At 38.6% G+C, this 19969-nt stretch overlaps 1 protein-coding gene across 1 annotated transcript; it reads left to right on the forward strand.

The window, feature by feature from the left end:
• The first annotated feature begins 1286 nt into the window (after positions 1 to 1286).
• KLF5 (KLF transcription factor 5) lies at positions 1287 to 19333 on the forward strand. The gene is made up of 4 exons (XM_054586421.1): positions 1287 to 1868; positions 4147 to 5017; positions 6029 to 6088; positions 16946 to 19333. The coding sequence occupies exons 1-4, from the start codon at positions 1617 to 1619 to the stop codon at positions 17122 to 17124; spliced, it is 1362 nt and encodes a 453-aa protein (XP_054442396.1). The 5' UTR covers positions 1287 to 1616; the 3' UTR covers positions 17125 to 19333.
• The last annotated feature ends 636 nt before the right edge of the window (positions 19334 to 19969 follow it).

Raw genomic sequence — 19969 nt, forward strand, 5'->3', positions numbered from 1 at the left:
GTGAAGTGATGAGTAGGCTGTTGTATAAGTAAAATTGTCTGTAGGTACAGTGTACTGTCAACATATATGCATATGTAGTAATATTCCAGGCATTTTTATTGCAGTTTATTGTTCCGGCTTCCAAATAAGCCAGATAAAATCATGTACGAGAACATTAAAGATTAAGTGAAGTGGTTCCCTTAGGTGGTTGATGGCAAAAATTCACCTTCCCGTTATAACAGTGAGTGGACAGTAATATATTTGGCTATTACTTTCTTACATATTTGGAATCCCAGTTTTCAGAGCTGCTGCGTGTCTAATGTTTGTGGTTCCTTTGGTTGTCTTTTCGTAGGAAAAGGTGTCACGGTGTTGGGTAAATGGGCTTCGTTTCTTCTCTGTAAATATTAAACTCCATTTTTTCAAACATACAGTGCTAGCAAAAATAAGTCAAAGATATAATGCCTATTTAAATACCTTTGATCTAGTCGTTAGTGCTTAGATTCCATGCTTCAGCTTGAATCAACAGTGTATTAAAAACTTGAAAAAATTCATATGGTCCATCGTCCCCTCCAGGTACGAGGTAGTATGTGTGAAAACGTCTTCTAACCATTTAAATACTGTAGGAAAAAACAAGCTTTTATGCATGGGTTTAAAAAAGTACTTGCCATTAAATCTTTTACTCAATACATTCGGAATTTCCTTTACTAAATGGATATATATTCACTGATAAAGAAACATAGAGACAAATCTTCTTTTTAACTTGTTTATCACACTGCCCCTAGCTTTTCGCTAAAGAAAAGTACATTTTGTATACTTAAAAATACACACTCATTATACTAGTCCTTCAAAACCCTTAGCGCCCCCTCCCAGCTGCCTTCTGGGTTTCAACTTTTGAGTTTCAGGTCTTTGCACAACACCTAAGACGTGCAAAACTCTCTCTCTTCCTTTTCCTGGCAGAGAACAGTCCGAAGAGATCTCCTCCATGTCTCCACCCTCATTCCCTCTTCCTAGATTCCACCGGCTTCTCTCCTTTCCTCCGCCCCCAGCTCCGCCAGCCCACTCTGTCAGAGAAGTTGTGTACAAACTGCGCGGCCGCCCGGAGCGCGAAGCTCGTGGCCTGAGAGGGGTGCGGTCAGTGCAGCGGAGGCGGAGCTCTCGGAGAAGTTCTCCCTCCGCATAGGCTAAACCCTTCGACTCGGTCGGCCTCGGGGCCTCGTGATTCGCCGCAACTCTGCCAGTCTGGCGAACAGGCCACGCCTACCTGGAGTTGGGTAAAATAGACGCGGGCGTCAAGTGTCAGTAGTCGCGGGGCAGGTACGCGCGTTCGCAGCTCGCTCGCAGAGACCAGCGGTGGCGGGAGCGGTCTGCGGCAAGTGAGAGAGCGCAGTGGGGCGGGGCGGGAGAAAGTGGCCGCCCGGAGGACGTTGGCGTTTACGCGTGGCCCAGCGGAAGAGTTTTGCTTTTCGTGCGCGCCTTCGAAAACCGCGCCTACTGTGGACTAAGGGGTCTGCCCGGAGCCTCCCCTCCTCCGCCCGCGGCCCCGCGTGGAGCTCGCCGGCCCGAGCCAGCGAGGGCGAAGTGGGAAGTGCGCTCGACCCGCGCCCGGAGTCCGGAGCCGCCCCCCCCTCCCAGTGCCCATGGCTACGCGGGTGCTGACCATGAGCGCCCGCCTGGGACCCGTGCCCCAGCCACCAGCTCCGCAGGACGAGCCCGTGTTCGCGCAGCTCAAGCCCGTCCTGGGCGCCGCGAACCCGGCCCGCGACGCGGCGCTCTTTTCTGGCGAGGAGCTGAAGCACCCGCACCACCACCCGCAGGCGCAGCCTGCGCCCCCGCAGCAGGCGCCGCAGCCCGCCGCGGGTCCGCGGCTGCCCCCCGAGGAGCTGGTCCAGGTAGGAAGAGCGGGTTCCCTCCTTCCTGGGGCTCGGGCGTGTCCCGCCGCTGCGACGCGCGGGCGACAGGGGCCGCTCCAGGCTGGGGCGTGCGTCTGGCTCACCGGGCGCCAGAGCGGGCAGCCCCGCCCTGCCCTCCTAGCCAGGGCACCCGCATTTCGCAGTGAGAAAGTGGGCTGGTCTGAAGAGGAGGGTCGTATGTGAGTCTCCCCTGGCGGGTCCGTCCGGCAAAGGTTAAAGGGAAGCTAGGTGCTCCCGCGCACCTTTGTGTTTTTACATTTGGAGGTTCAAACCTCGTACCTCACGCCCAACTTCACGTAAATTCCGCCTTTCGCCTTAATCTCCCCCTCCTCCTGGTGCAGTGGCCTTGGAGATTCACCCCCGCCCCATGTCGTCTCATTTTAAGAGGAAACGCAAATCGAGGTCCTGGGAGGGGCCCCCACGGGGTCCTCTTTTCTTATCTTTTGGGGCTGCCTTTGAGAATCAGGAAAAGCAAAGGATATATTGGAGTCATGATTTTTTCCTTAAAAAGAAAGTCGGGGTGTTGTTTTCTTCATGTGCGCGTTAATTTCCTCCCGGAGCCGCGTTGAAAGCTGGCACTTGGCTTTTACACTTGCCCGGCAGCCGAATTAGAGCAACCGCCTGTTTCTTTCGCCCACGCAGGGAGTTATATAGCCCAGAAAAAACTTCCCGGGACTTTTAGCGTGTCCTAGGGAAAAAAAAATTGGAAACATACCCACACGCAAACAGCTGGAAGAGCTAAAATCAGAAACCACTAACCACCACGGGAGCGAAGGGCACGAAAGGGTTTAGTTCAGTTTATTTCAAGACGCTTCATTTAATAGTCCCTTGGTATATTGTATATTTGCTACTCTGCTCCTACTCTGGGGGTGTCTGCGAGTGTCGCCGTGCTGTGAAAGGACAGTGGCATTTGTCAGAGATATGACTCACATGACTAGAACGTTAATTTTTATTTTTAAATCGTGTTTATCCGAGAAACCGCGTCTGCATCCTCACTGAAGGATACGAGGTCCGACCTGAAACGCTTCTGAAATTGTTAGTAGCAAAAAACAAAACAAAACCCAACGCAACTGTATTCATTGATTAAGATGTCAGGGTTATAATCGTTCGATGAGCCATCTAGATAGGGTGCATTTTTTTCTTTTAAAATTTACTTTTCGGTGTTAAAAGTACTTAAGTTTATGTTATACTGGGAAAGAAGATAGCTGTAAGAAGACTAAGACTTGTCATAACCCAGACAAGCTGGGTTATGTCCTTAAAAAAAACCCATTTGAAAACGATTTGGCTCTTTCCTTGTCAATTTTGTCAGATCTCAGGGGAGACCTAGAGCATAAGGTGTGACTGGGGTTTTTACAGAGTAAGGGGGAATGTAGCATTGTCCCACTGAGGAGGACGTGACAAATGTTTTGCTGGTGACTGTGCTGGTGATACAGCAGCCTCTCCCCACCCACGGGCGCCTTAGCACCAAGGGAGTGATTTTTTCCCCTAGGTAATTAAAGATCTGTTTTAGATAGGGATATAAATAGGAACATTTCATTATCATATTAACCAATTACAGAATCTACTGATTAAAATCAACATTTAGATCAAATGTTGAATGTGAACTTGTTCCTTCTGTGGACACCGTTGTTGATCAAAACATTGTATTTCGGTTCCCTATCAATTATACACCAGAAAAGGCGCCAAAATGGCCAAGGAATGTTTTACGTGAAATATTTCATCAGTATCTGCTAGCAGAAATAAAAAACTACAACTTTGCAACATTATTTTTAAGGTTTGCGTAGTTAAAAAAAAAAAACCACATTCAAGTTACCTGTATGAGATGAGTAGAATTGAGGTACTTTGGCAATATTACAATACTGTACTTTAGTTGCAAACTTAACTGCGTAATGGGTCAGGGATTCCTGCTTGCATACGAATGATAATAATGTATGCTTTATTATTGCATCAGAAAGGAATATGTTTTGTGTTTGCTTCCTTTTTGCTTGATTTACCTAATTCACTTTTTGTCCTCAGTTGATTGTGGGAGTGATTTTACCAAACTCATGTTATACAGAGTTTCGTAAGGTTTTAGTGAACCAAGTATTACACAACTGACAAATAAACCTGGTATGTTTATAAGCAACACTTGGAAGGAGTTTGCCCAAGTACTTTTCACAGGGATTGTTGGAGAATTTTTTAGTAAGCACCGTTTGCTTGCTTTTCCTGAGATGATGAATTAGGTGGATTATGCATGTTTCTATCTCTTCTCTTTCAGACAAGATGTGAAATGGAAAAGTATCTGACACCTCAGCTTCCTCCAGTTTCTATAATTCCAGAGCATAAAAAGTATAGACGAGACAGTGCCTCAGTCGTAGACCAGTTCTTCACTGACAGTGAAGGGTTACCTTACAGTATCAACATGAACGTCTTCCTCCCTGACATCACTCACCTGAGAACTGGCCTCTACAAATCCCAGAGACCGTGCGTAACACACATCAAGACAGAACCTGTTACCATTTTCAGCCACCAGAGTGAGACGACTGCCCCTCCTCCGGCCCCGACCCAGGCCCTCCCTGAGTTCACCAGTATATTCAGCTCACACCAGACCACAGCTCCAGAGGTGAACAATATTTTCATCAAACAAGAACTTCCTACACCAGATCTTCATCTTTCTGTCCCCCCGCAGGGCCACCTGTACCAGCTACTGAACACACCGGATCTAGATATGCCCAGTTCTACAAACCAGACAGCAGTAATGGACACTCTTAATGTTTCTATGTCAGCCGCCATGGCAGGCCTTAACACACACACCTCTGCTGTTCCGCAGACTACGATGAAACAGTTCCAGGGCATGCCCCCTTGCACATACACAATGCCCAGTCAGTTTCTTCCACAACAGGCCACTTACTTTCCCCCGTCACCACCAAGCTCAGAGCCTGGAAGTCCAGATAGACAAGCAGAGATGCTCCAGAATTTAACCCCACCTCCATCCTATGCTGCTACAATTGCTTCTAAACTGGCAATCCACAATCCAAATTTACCTGCCACCCTGCCAGTTAATTCGCAAAACATCCAACCTGTCAGATACAATAGAAGGAGTAACCCTGATTTGGAGAAACGACGCATCCATTACTGCGATTACCCTGGTATGTGATCTTACCTGGTTGAAGCATCATGTATTTAATATTTGTGTGTGTGTCCCTTTTTTCAAACTCAGGTTTTACATTTACAAAGGAAAGTAGTGCTTGACAATAAAAATCACCTACTTCGTTCTTTTCGTATCCCGGTCTCAGTGTCTTACCCTGGTATGTGCTGTTTAGTTGGCTGTTGCTTATTTGATGTTAAAAAAAAGGCTAGAATATTCTGGGGAAAAGTTACTTAGGCTTTTTTTCTCTTTAATATTAAATTAGAATTTGAGTTACGCCAGACTCACTTTGTTTAACATAATTTCCAGTCATAAATTGGAGTTTTTAATTCTAAGTTAGGTACCCTGAAACTTTTAAGAGATTACTTTTAAGTGAGGCAGGAGAAAATGTGTGGTAATAAAGTGGGGATTGAGTAGGCTGCTGCAAGAGAAGACTGTCTACAGAATATATTTAAGGGCCATTCCGGTAGTATATGAGCATATGATCATTTTTGAATGTGATACGTGACCCAAAACATGAATTGATGACAGTAATGAATATATCTGCAAGTTGCTGGCATAAGCTAGTTTATGATTAATACAGGGTATAATTTGTTGATTACGGTGCATGATACAGCATGACATACTAAATGAAAAAACAAGAAATGTCGGAGTGCAGAAAATGACAGTCATCTTGGATAATGGTTTAAAATTGTCAGCTCTGGAGCCATTAACAATTTTAAGTCACTGAAGTATGTGTTACTAGTATAAAGCACCTACTGGACTATAAACACATTTCACATTTGTAGCTTGACTTGATTATCCTCTTTCTGCTAAAATGATACATACATAAAGCAATCACTTTAATATCTGTAGTAAGGTGATAGGGGAGTGTTTTTTAAAACTGAAGCTTCAGATAGGTAGCATGAGAGATTTCTTCTTTAAAGCCAGATTTTAAACACAGAACCATCAAATGAAAAAATTTCAAAGGATCTCTAAAATGACAAGCTGTTTCTCTCCTGCTTTATTTTAGGCTGCACAAAAGTTTATACGAAGTCTTCTCATTTAAAAGCTCACCTGAGGACTCATACTGGTATGTAATTTTCTTGTTAATTCTCTGAACTGTGTAAATAGTGTAAGTGGTATTCATCCTTTTAAAAGCCAACACTTGTTTGATCTCTTCTTTCTTCTGTCAACTTTTATTTTTTAATGGCCTACCTTTTCAGCACTGGCTTGGCTCAAAATTCAGTTCAGTGAAAAAGTCTGGTTCCAGGAAGGCTGATGTTCCTTCTCTAAGGCCTTGCCCTGTCACCTCACATAGAATTAATTACCCAAAAATGTAAACAATGATGTTTACTAATGGATTTTAAAACTTGTAATGGAACTACTATTTCTTATCCTGAAGGGAAAAAAATCCAACTCATTTTTTCTTTAACAAATCAATTGGCTTCTACAAAGTTACCTAAAACACTAAAAACGTTGTTATAGCATGTAAATCATAATTGCTTAATACATTATCTTTAACCTGAAATGTCAGTGTTTAACATGTTTTCTGTGCTTGATGAAAGGAAGGGTTGGAATTGCAAAGTATTAAAATCAGACAAAGATGGGATCGTGGTTTAAAAGTTTTTTGATACCGTAACCCAGTGTGATGCGTATGAGAGGTTTTATTCCAGCTTATATGAAATATTTCAAAATGTGCTTTTAAATTTAGCCTCTTTAATTTTACAAACATTTATTTTGTCAGATGTATGCAGTCACATTTAAGTGTTTTTTAATTTTAAAACTATATCAGAACCTGTCTTAGGATGAAACCAGGTGGCATGCTTTCAAAACCTCCAAATACCAAAATATTTTCAAACATATAGGTAGTTACTATTTGTGATTTTGTTAAAAGGACAGCCCTAAAGAAAAGAACTCATACAAAGTGATTGTGTTTTCTCTCATTAAACACAGCCTTACCTAAAGTTTGCTAATAAAAGCAATGACCTAGCAAAATGTTTTATTCCATCATTGCTATGGAAACCAAAGTATTCAACAGTTCCTTTGAATGGGTTGTTGGATTAGTGTGAGGACTTGAATCTCCCCAGGCTAGATGTTACTATGGAAATTGAGTTTTGATAAATGAAGTGGTTATCTCTAACTGCTGCATTAAAAAGTAAAAGCCTTTGAACGAAGGTCAGTGCTGAGATGGGGCAGCAAGAGGAATATGGCTGCAGACATTTTGTGTCTGTTGGGTGCTGCCCTCTGTCCCAGTGATCAGCACTACTTACTAAAATCTAGGTAACTGTGTGGTCGGTCCCAGGGCTTTCTGAGAAACTGCTTTACAAGATAAGACATCTCACATATATCAATGAAGTGATTGGGTTGTTTTGCCCTGGAGTTTCTAGGGATACACAAAGTGATTTGTATAAAAGGAAAGTTCCTATGTAAGTAGCCCAAAGTAGAAACTGTATAAAACATGTTCAACAAACACCCATTAAGCACAGAATAAACTCGATCTAAAGTTTTCAAAATACAAATGACAAAGCCAAGAACACATTCCATGTAGAAATAGTAAAATATCCTTTTATAAAATACATGTTAAGGAAGGAAACTTTGAAAATGGGTTTTTACCTGAATTTTGATTAAGGGGAAGTGGAAGTAACTTTGAAACATTCGGACTATTGTTTTTCGTTTGGAAGTCCTTGAAATAAGAGAAAGGGAGGAGAGAACGTTTTTCATGAGGTTAAAGTCTCCTAATAAAAGAGGGGTGCAATTGCATATAGAGATATAATCATGAGTGTATTGCAGGGATGTAGTCACAACATATCTAAATGGCCTTGCAACCCCTGCAAGTCAGGGTTTAGTGCTGTCAGTGCCTATACCTGCAGTTCTGGAACTTGACCTGCTGGTAAAGAAATTCAATAGTGGGTTGTCTTAACAATGCCTGTACTAATAAAAACAAACCAAAAAGAGGACCCAGGCCTAGTTTGGGTCCCATGCATGGACTTTTTCACCTGATCATAAATGTGTAGCCATCGACATTTAATGAGAGAGACCATTTAATCCAGTTTAATAAAGTTCTGTTTGATTGTCTTTCAAATGCCTTGGGGAGGGTTTGTAGCAGACTTGTTCATCTGGCTAAACCCGTTCTTGGGTAATCATAGAGCATTGAGGTTGTTTTCTCCTCATTTCTGGTTTCTAGACAATGCCTTTTAAAATTACCTCTCTCATTGCATCCTCCCCACCCTGCCTGTTGTTTTTTAATGAATGTATCCAAAGCCAGCAAAGGCCTGTTTTTTTTTTCTTTTTCCTTTGAAGGCCCAGGCATTTCTAAAGTACTTTTCTCATTTAATAGCTTTTTTGTTTTCTTTCTGTTCCCCTTGCCCAGTTTATTAGAGGATTTAAAAAAAAAATCTATATGGGACTGTTGATATTATATTTGATGATACAAAAGTTATTTTTTTAAACGATTGCCTTTTTTGCAGGCAGAATGTGAAGCACCCTAGCATTTCTTTGGAATGCAGTTGTAAATGCTTTAAAATGTCAAGTTACCGTATGTTTTAAAAATGATTTCAGCAATTAAAACAACCTACATCTGAGTTCTTTTTAATTGCTTATTTTGGATTTTTAGATTGTAAATGCTTCTTGACTTGCAGATTGGACATAAGGAAATAGTCTTTTTAAAACAAAGACCTTTTAAAAACAATTTTAGATGAAAGAGTAGGAGATACTGTCTTGAACCAGAAGTCTCATAACATTCAAGTTTTTTTTTTAAGTTCATACCTTGTTTTTATTTAAAAGAATATACAAGTAATACAAAGTTCTCTCTTTGTATGGTTAGACAACATATCTGACTCTATTGTACTTCACTTAAAACCATGTCTGTATACACGATAACATGTTTATAGACCTATAGAGGTACCCCTTATAGGGGTGTGTGGTGGTTGGGGGTGTTACTTGTAATGTGTGTTGTACATATGTCATGTCTCTGATTAGGCATAATTGTGGCTGCTTCTAGGCATCAGTGTCAAGAAGTGGTAAATTGCTAAATCAAAATATTTGTACGTTTAACAGCATTTGAATGTGAACAGTCTCCTGAAATTTGTGTATGCCTCATGATGTACATAAGGGACCGTACTCATTGCCACCATTTAAAAGTTGCTCCCAAACACCTTTTTTAAAAAAAGAGTCACATACCATTCTGCCATTACAAATCAACGTACCTGGTAAACTGGTTCATGAATCAAATAGAAAAATCAACTGCATCCAGCAGTATGGTTTTTTCTGTTCCTATACCTGACTAGCTTTAGTTTCATAACGAAGATTGAAAATAACCCAGATTACATATACAAAGAAAAAAATTTTGCAAGAAATTGAAATATTTTTCTCACCACTGGTCCTCTTTTTTTGGTATGCCTATGAGTACCATAAGTTAAAATATTTCTCATACATTGAGTGTGGAAATTTTTTTGAAACTTGTGTTTACGTGTTAGTAAAAAGTACTTTCCAAAGAAAAAGTTCTGAACAAATAAATAGTGAACTTAATACAGATGCCTGAAATCTTAGTGGTTTTAGTCATTTGTGTGAATGTGCATCCAACCCTAGCGAATATGCTAAAGCAGTTGGGAAATTAGGGTATAGTGACATTTTTAGATCATTCATCAGTCCCGGCCATCTGGAACAGGACAGAAAGTGAGCAGTTGTGCAGAGAAAGTGTTCGAACTGCACACACACTTGGCTCAAGTACCCCTTGGACCCAGGCACTGTTCCTGAGCTGTCCAGGGTGCACTATGATTCCCAAAATGGCTTGCTGAGGATTGACACGAAAAGGACATTTGGAAACAACCCCACAAAAGAAAATGGAAACCTACGACTCACATAGGAACACAGTATGGACTCTTGAGTAACGAACTATACTGTTAGTGCTGCATTTCATTCACCATGAGTCGTGCTTGGGACTCCACAGCACATCTTCAGGATTTTTCGCCCAAGCAGCCATGGGGTGGTATAGTCCCATGTTCTTCCTTACTTGGTTACGTAGGACGTTATTTCCTAATGACATTTAAGTATCGGCTTTAGGTACAGTTTGAGTACTAAAAAAAAATCCTTGGGTGTACATTTTTGTGTACTTTTTTGCTCTACATTGTTTATTAAATATACTAGCTATAGGTTTTTATTTGAAAATATTGACAGTACAGATTTTTATTCCTGGCACTTCCCCACTAAAAGAAATATTGAAAATGTTCTGAAAATGAGTTACTTCTTTTTTTGTGAAACTGGAAAAGAGTGAAAGGTTTTTTTAAATGTATAGGAGGATTTCACATCCTTGGAAAATTATTTAGAGCTAAAATCAGCATAACATTATACTACATATCCATAATTATGTATGCACTTCATGGAGATGAACAATACAGTTTGGATCCAGGGATCAATATTGGTTAAGTGTGTAACCTGTGTTACCGGTAGAGGTTAAAGTTTTTCAGGATGAAATTTAGTGCCCAGTTGAGTCTATGTTGGAAAGCTATGCAGGAAAAAGTATCACGTTTAGCCTACAGTGTTAGCTGTTACTAGTTAAACATTCTTAAATTATTTTCATTTGCAGCTTTATTTTTTATATTGACAGTTTCAAGCTTATGTTAAAAAAAGGGGGGTTTAAGGGTCTTGCTGGTTTCAGACCTCTGGAAAGGTATTTATGAGTTTGAAAGCTTATTTCTTTTTACTGACTCTCACTGGGAAGATTAAACTTTGCTTCTAGGACTTGTTTGTTCATCTGAAAAGCATTCACATAGAAAATTTTTGTTCTGCAATGATAAAGCTTATCAAAGGTTAAGAAGTTGAATATGATCAAGCAAACATTTTGGACTGATCTTCCAGTAAATCCAAAGAGAATCTCTTCCCTTTTCTTCTAAATGAGTGGGAGAAGATTTGTTCCTAAGTAGGATAAATAGAATTGCAGAAGTTGAGATAGAAACAATCAGCTCTAAAGGTAGAGGGGAAAAAATGTAATTTTTACTTTAGAGCAATAATTTAATCATGCACAATTTTTACTTTGGCAGATATTTTTAGTTCTATAGAATGTAGTAGCTGTTTACTTGATGACCTACATCTTTTCCCTGTGAAGGATTAGAAACAAAGTAATGTCCTACTTTAGTAAAAGTATCTCCGTAACAGCATTCTTATTCTGTTAGCCTGTATTATTTATATTCAAGGATCTCCAACAATTCTAATTAAGGGTTGCTTACTGTTTTAGAAGTGCACTGTAGATAACTTCCATTAAAAAAAAAACATCTAGGCAGAAGAATACATTTCTTTTTGACTAACTTTATAAACGCAAGCCTTTGAGTTGGGAGGAACCTTCCAGGTCAAGGTAACTAAACTGAATGCAAATTGAAAGGATATTTAGTACTCGGTCAGTGCTGGAAAAATAAAAATAGGGAATTTTTCTGTTTTGGTTAAAAAAGAAGAGGTTAAAATATTTCATGAATAATTTAAAAAATTTAGTTTGCGCTCTTATGAGAAAGTGAATCTGAGTGTTGCCTTTCTGTCAGAAGACTCAACAATTGGTATTTCATTTCATGAACACTGTTAATGACAGGATGCTTTCATTGTTTTTGTTGAGAATCATCAGGAGAAGTAGCAGTAGCTCAGGAGCCTAGAGATTCATTCTGCTGGGATCTAGACTGCGTAAATCTCGCCAGACGATCCCCACCTATCCTCCTTTAGAGTTAGCAGAACTGTTCTCTGTCCTCAGAAGTCCCCTCGCTGCCTTTGACCAGTAGTAGGGCCTGCAGAACTTCCTAGTTTTCATCAAATGCAGCCCAATACTATCAAAGAAACCTTGTTTATGTGGAATTTACTTATCCTTATACAACTATAGGATGGAAAGGTTAAAAGCGTGATTCTCACATAAACGCACATTTAGTTTGATTATCCTTGGTGGCCTTAGATAGAAGAGAACCAAACAAAGCCCTGTTGCAGGTGAGGCCATAAAAAAAGGACAATCCAATGGACTCACACTAGATGCTTTTCTGTCTCGTACACCTTCCCTTCTTTTCATTAATGAAAATAACCGAATTTGTCAGACTTGAGCCAGATATGTTATTGTTCTAAAGAAGCAGTAGAAATGTACATTACTGCTGGAATAGAAGACAGTCTCTGGCCTTAGGGAGCTTTCAAATGCACCATTTGGAGGCAAAATACAGCTATTCGAAGCCTTCATGCAGCAATGTATGTGCAAGTGCAATCTGTCCTTCAAAAGGAACTGCAATGATGACGGGGACGCAGATGAGGGGTCCCCCCCGGCCTGGTCAAGGGTTTTCTGGAAAGGGTAAGGTAAATGAGATTTCAGAGACAGAAATACAAATTGACCAGCAGGGTGAAAGAAGGAATTTTCTTTCTTAATATATCCTTTAAAGTAATCAGTTTGCTTAAACTGGGTACATTATTGATAGGGATACTGAATCTAGTAAATATTAGATGCATTTTATAAATACTGCTGCTACTAATCTTTGAAATGACCTGCCTACCCTTCTGTTACAAGTTGGTGGTAGTGTATAAAAATGTAAATTAATGAGCCCAAATCATTCTATTTTACCCTTTTTTAGGTATCTAATATTCATGAATTTACTTAGTTTTGGGGTTAATATTTCTTATTTCTTTACTTTTTATTAAAATATATAGAGACTGTTTAAGACTCTAAATTCCTAAGTCTCTAATGATGGGAAAAAAAATCTGATTATTACTGAATTGCATGAAAATATTTTCCTGCTGAAATAAGAGCTCATTTTGAGCTTCAAGACTATTAAATTTTAAGAATTAATATTAAATACTAACTATTGAAATGATTTATTCCACTTTAACAGTTTGCATCATTTTGGGTCTCAGAATAGGATATGAATGTTAAGTTCTTTGAAGCCAGAGCCAAGTCTTATTTGTTGTATTTTGCAAATCATTTAGTACAGGTAACGTGCTTATTTACTGAACATTGACTTTAATTCTGATGGCTTTTAGACTTTATTAAATATCATTGATTTGGATCATCTTATAGCCTTCAGGAAGGCAAACGGATATGCAGATTTACTATAATAAACTTTTTAAAAGTCACATAAAATAACTAAGAAAAATGTTTTACCTATGATATTTTTCTTTTGTTAGAAGAATCTATGTAAAACATTCTAGGTAGAAGAATTTTTGTAGAACATTGTAGGGAAAGGCCTTGGTATGAGTCTATTGAATATGTTCAGCAGAGCAGAGAAACCTCCCATTGTGCTAAGTTTAAAAATGATTTTTCATCTGTTTTTCTGACAGAGGGGAAGAAAATAAGGTAGATAATTTTTTAGTTCATCACTAAAGATTTTTCAAATACTTCACAAATAAGTTCTGCTTAGCACTGGGGTAAAAGGGAGCCATTACTCAATATTTGGGGGTTGTCAGTACCAACACAACTTAGTTTTCAGGACCCCATGGGTCTTGAAAGGTGGGCCTTTACCGAGGACCCTGGGCTGGAGAAAGCCTCGGTCAAGGCCTGCTCCGAGTCCATTAGGCTGTTCCTTAGCTGACCTTCACAAGTGGCTTTGGAATCTTTATAAATTTGAACGGTATCTATGTGTCCCTTAAAATCATTCATATAGAGCTTATTAATGTTTGCTAATGGAGGATTGAAGTAGGACATTAGGGATAAGTGGCAGGCTGGGGTTCTTAATGTGGATGAAGCCCATCGTTTTGCTACTAACTCACGGAGCTGTTGGGAGCATTGAGTGAAATAATGAGAAGTACCTGAGTCTGGAGTACGCGCTCAACGGATGTTTGTGCCTGTGCCCTCTTTTCACTGGAAATGTTTTTGCTTAACATTTTTATAAAATATACCGATGGGCTTTATCAGCATGATAATATGTATGTTTAACTTGAACTTTTTTTTTTAAATAAAAGATTAAGGTTTCCTAGCAAAAAAAGTCCTAGCAATTTTAAAATAGAATGAAAAAATGCACACTTCATTTGAGAGATAAAGTGGAAGCTTGTTTTTCATGCTGTACAAACTTGTCACTTTTTTCTTTTTGCCTTTGGAAAGTTTCACATTAACAGCATAAGAACTTAAAAATACAGTTGATGTTGAAAGAGCTTAACTAAATATTTTAAATTGGTGGTATTGGAAAAGGATTCTGTAAAAATCCAATTAAACTTTTGAAAGCTCTATCCTGTTGAAATAACTTAAAGGAAGTCAGTTTGGTTTCCCAGAAGTACTGTGCATAGTGTTTCTGGCTGAGGAAGAAAGGCCCGAATCGGCTCTTTGGCCAGAAATTGGGTACCAGCTTCCTCTACAATGTTTTACTTGAACAGTGTTGACACTTGAACAAATCCCATAGAAACTGCCCCAAGTGGGGAACAGTTGTTCTTGTTTTATAAGACTTGGTCCTGTAACTAATGTCTCAGACACTAGTAGTATTCTTGGCTGAACAATCTATAGATGTGCATAAATTGGGAGCAAAACCCCAAATGTTTTAGGAACTTAATTGGCTACTGTTTTTCAGCCAATCAGCCAACTTTAAAAAATATTGGTATAGTTTATGGCTTGATAGCCAATAAAAATAGTGAACAAAAAGAGGCTAGTGTCCCTTGTTTCTTAAACTCTGAGGATTCAGTTCTCTTGCTATTTAATTATTAAGTTAAAAGACTAGAATGATTTCTTTTAAAATTGGGCACTTTAGGAATTTTCTTTTCTTTCCTCAGACATGAGAAATAACTTTCCATTAAATCACAGTAAAGTATTTAACCAACACGTTTGTTTTTGTGAATTTATTTTTCACAAGGAGTAAAAACAAACATTTGTGCAAAAAGTTGTTTTTTTGTGTGTTTGATTTCCATGTACAAGAGCGATAGCTCCCTTTACTGCTAGTATTAAACAGATTAAATGTGAATGTAAGTGAAAGGAAAGTTCTTTTATTTCTTAGGTTACTTAAAAAGTTTGCATGTATTAGCTTAAAAGCTTAGACTTTACTATGAGAGGAAGGAAAAAAACTCAGGAATTATGATGTCCATTTTACAAATAGAGTGATAGGAAACAAAAAGGAAATTTAAAAAACAAACATAATTGTGTCTTGGTTCAGAGCCAGAGGAGGGGAGGCAGGAAAGGAGGCTCGGGGACGCACACCAGCCACGAGGAGCTGAAAGAGAAATCTCATGGGGAGTAATTGGTGCAGATTTCACAGTGCTGTTCTGGCCCTTTCTTCTTCGTCCTATGGAATCTTTTTTTAAGAGTCAGGTTAGCAGGATAGTAAAAACATACTAACTACAAGCTCTAGAAATCTCAGTTGATGTGGACAATGTCTTTTAAAATTTGGATACAGTTGAGTAATCTTAAAACTTCCTGAATATGATACTGCTAAATCAGAAAGGTTGCTGAGTTTCATGGTGATGGGGGTCAAGGCAACTTAGAAGGTTCTTCTCTTTTAGAAGAAAACATTTGAAAATTTCAGAGCTTAGCTCTTCAAAAGTTTTAATATGCAAATTTATTGCACAAACTCTCATCTTTAACAAATTCATAGAAAATTGTGACAAAAAGCATAAATATAGGAACTACTAGTTAATGAGATTCTTAGGGTTTGGGGTTTAGTTAGAGGACTACGTGATCTCATAGGATTAATTAAGCTTAAAACTGGGAGTTAAAACTGCATTATAAATATTAAGTAATTTAAAAAGATTGGCAAACTTTAGATGACATGCAGAGGAATACAAATGGCAGTGGGGCAGCAGCTCAGTTATCAGTTCACTATCCGAGTGAGGAGAGCTGTGAAAGAACGGGCAGGTTGAATGATTAGGGCCTGGCCACGGATGTATTACACTGGAAAGCTGTGAGACCAGGCATTTTTGTTTATCTGATTGTTGTATTGCAGGCATTCAGGACAGCGCCCAGCATATGGTAGAAACTTGGCAAATCATTTATAAAATGAAATTTTAAACAAGACTCTTTATTTTTAGAGAGGGGAAGGGAGGGAGAGAGAGGGAGAGAAACATCGATCGATAGGTTGCCTCTCCCATGCCTGCAACTGGGGACCTGGCTCACAGCCCAGGCAGGTGTCTTGACCAGGAATCATACCCAGCGACCTCTTGGTTTGCTGCACGACGTGCAACCCACCAAACCATGCCAGTCAGTGCTATAAAATGAATTTTGATGGTTTTTTTGGTGCAGTGCTTTACATAGAAAAAAGAAAGCAAAAATCAGCAAATGTTGAGTTATTAAATAGGTTGTTTCATGACTCTTTACCAAAGTGAAATGATCATTTCCAGATTTTCTGATCTGATTGAGGAATTTATTAATTATCACATGCATGAAGCTTTAACAGTCGAACTTAAAATTTTTCTCTTTTGTATCTATGTGAAGAATGGGAGGGTGTGAATGTATGTGTATGTGCTAGTGTGAATTTCAAAGAGCAGATGCCCTAACACTTCATTTAGGAGGCCTTGTGTTCAAGGCAAGTGTCATATGTGCTGGAAATTTCAGTCTGGCTAATTTAGAAATACCTAGGACCAGTTGGAAGTAAGATCACAATTGTAGGACCTGAATTGTATTAGTGATCTGAGCAGCTCCTTCTCAGCCATCTTACAATCATTAGTCTTCACTCATTTAATTTGGGTGTAGACATTGTATTTGGATAGTAACGATAAAGCCACCCATGCTATCCAGCCATTTTATGAATTTATATATACAGGAGCACTGATTCATCTTGCACATTTAAACTTGCAATTCTTTCATTCTTCAGTGGTACATGGAATACTTTTTTCTTTGCGTGATTAGGTGAAGTAGCATTCTCTGAGACAGTGAGTCTGTTCAGTAGATGTCCTTGAGAAGTGGGTTCATAACAGAATTCTTGGACCATGATTTTTTTTTTAAAAAAATTTTCAGGCAGTCTCTACATTGTTTGTCTTACAAGCAGGGCACCTCACCTCTTCTCTTCATTTGTTGTCACAGGTGAGAAGCCATACAAATGCACCTGGGAAGGCTGTGACTGGAGGTTCGCGCGCTCCGACGAGCTAACACGCCACTACCGGAAGCACACTGGGGCCAAGCCGTTCCAGTGCGGGGTGTGCAACCGCAGCTTCTCCCGCTCCGACCACCTGGCCCTGCACATGAAGAGGCACCAGAACTGAGAGCCGCCGCTGTGGGCCTGCTGTGCCTATGCAATTCACACTGACGGTCTGCGGTTCACTTGGCGACATTTTAAACTACAAAATTAACTATATATATATAAAAAAAAGAAACAACAAAAAAACTGGAAATGTATATTTTGTATATTTGAGAAAACAGGGAATACATTGTATTAATACCAAAGTGTTTGGTCCTTTTAAGAATCTGGAATGCTTGCTGTAATGTATGGCTTTACTCAAGCAGATTTCATCTCATGACAGGCAGCCACATCTCAGTGTGGGTATGGGGTGGGGGTGACAAGGTGTGTTTGCAGTGTTTTTACCTAAGCACCATCATTTAATGTGACAGTGTTTAGTAAACAAGTCATTTGGCAGGCAGAGGGAGGAGGCTGGATTGTGTGTCAAGATTTTACTTGACATCAAGTGGTTTTTCAATATTAGACTAATTTTCTTAGAGGTACGTAGTGTACCTGGCAATTCACAAATAGCCATTGAACAAATAAGTGTTTGTTTTTTTGTTTTGTTTTTTTATATGAGTTGCCTATATTTGCTATTCAAAATTTTGTAAATATGCAGATCAGCTTTATAGGTTTATTACAAGTTTTCTAAGATTTTTTTGGGGAGAAATCATAAGTAATTTGAAAATAACCATGAATGCATTTACAGTTAGAATTTGTGGTAAGATACCTCTTAAAACCTTACCAAATTCACTTCTTTAGGGGAAAGAAATAATAATCATTCAAATGAACTTTAAAAGCAGATTTCATGCACTGATTAAAATAGGGTTGTTTATTTTAAATAATGAAAAGATGTTTTATATGAATTGTGAACTCGAGCTTAAAGGTAGTTACAGTATACAAAAGTTAAACCTCTTACAATAAGCTAAACACAGTATCATTTTTAAGAAGGAGGACTTAATGTAATTTATGATGCAGTTTTCATATATGAAAATGTTGAATTTATGATGCAGTTTTCATATACCGAGATTATTTGCTCATGCAGTACTGTTGGTTAAATGCCAGTTTCTGTGGATTTTGCATGTAATATACAGTGACACAGTAATTTTACCTAAATTACAGTGCAGTTCAGTTAATCTACTGTTCATACTGACTCAGTGTCTGCCTTTAATTACAAATGACATGTTGAAAACTTAACGAAGCAAGTGCTACATATATGCAATATAAAATAGTAATGTGATGCTGATGCTATTAACCAAAGGGCAGAATAAATAAGAAAAATGCCAAAAGGGGTCTTAATTGAAATTTTAATTTTGTTTTTAAAATATTGTTTATCTTTATTTATTTTGTGGTAATATAGTAAGTTTTTTTAGAAAATTTTCATAACTTGATAAATTATAGTTTTGTTTGTTAGAAAAGTTGCTCTTAAAATGTGTAAATAGATGACAAGTGGTGTAAATATTTTGTAAGCAGCCTCAAAATGTTTATACATGGAAACATAACTGCATAAAAAGCATAACTCGGTTGCTGTTTTGCTTCTTTTTCCTTCTTATTTTTGTATTGTGGTCATTTCCTATGCAAATAATGGAGCAAACAGCTGTATAGTTGTAGAATTTTTTTGAGAGAATGAGATGTTTATATATTAACGACAATTTTTTTTTTGAAAATAAAAAGTGCCTATAAGATTCATGTTTTGCCTCCTTCTTCACTTAAAATAGGAAAACATTTAGCAAATCCCATTTCCATTACTATTTAAAAGGGTCTGTTTATCAGGGCAGTTAATAAAACACCAGTTTCCGCATTGAACTGATACCTGCCTTTGTTTAAGACAAAAGAGAAGGACTCATTTTTAAAATATGATTAGAGGCATAAAGGGAGGCAGAATTCTTTAATGCTGATTATTATTATTTTTTGGTTAGTACCCTTGATTTGATGTAATGAAAACAGAATTTTTAGGCTTCTTCCTCCTAAAAATTTGTAACCCCAGTCCAAAATCTGCTTGGAACATTCTACCAAATACCTGCTCAGTAACTCAACTACCAATGTCGTGAAAAACAAGCAAAATCTGAGAAGCTGTCACCTGAGAGAAGCCTAAGGAAATGTGACAACTAAATGTAACAAGCTAAATGGCATTCTGGAACAAAAAGGACTAGGGGAAAAACTGAAGAAATCTGAATATAGTGTGGAATTTAATGTTTCAATATTGGTTTGTCAATTATGATAAATGTATCATAATAGAGAATGGGGAGAGTGGTATACGGGAATTCTGTTTTTGCAGTAATTCTGTAAATCTGAAACTTCTAAAATAAAAAGTTTACAAAAGCAAAGGAAAGAATCAGTATCACTAATATGTATTTTTAGTGAGTGGCAAAATCTCTGATATTGGAGCTAAAGTGAAAATTTCAGTTACAGAATACGGCATCCTAAGTTTATCCAGCCTGCAGGTATTTGAGACCCCACTCTTCCCTCATTATCTAGCTCAAGAATACAATACAAATCATTCCCTGGCCAGAATTTCTCATGGGGGGAAAAACTCTGGCTTAAATTTATCTCTAGAAATAGGGAGGCTGTAGGTTTTTGTGAAGCAAGCACTCCATATATGTCCAGTAACAAATCAAGGGTGTATCAGTATTCAGTTGTAATTGGTAATTGTGTGAATTAAGACGTCTTGGAAGTAGGAACTTCCACTCTTTGGTTCCTAGCACTGAATTGTATTCAGCTTCCTAAAACTTAAATACTATTTTACCCCAGGTTAAAATGTTTCCAGTTCTCTTTCCCTCACTTTTTGTAGGCTGCCCTTTCTCCTCCCTCGCCAGCTACCTGTTCAAATCCTTGTCTGTCAAAGCTCACTTCAGGCCGTTGATCTTTATTAGCCACACTCAGCAGAGCTG

Source organism: Pteronotus mesoamericanus, unplaced genomic scaffold (assembly GCF_021234165.1).
Source record: "Pteronotus mesoamericanus isolate MK-2021 breed Mesoamerican mustached bat unplaced genomic scaffold, CSHL_Meso_final contig_94, whole genome shotgun sequence".
In the NCBI taxonomy this organism is placed as follows: Eukaryota; Metazoa; Chordata; class Mammalia; order Chiroptera; family Mormoopidae; genus Pteronotus; species Pteronotus mesoamericanus.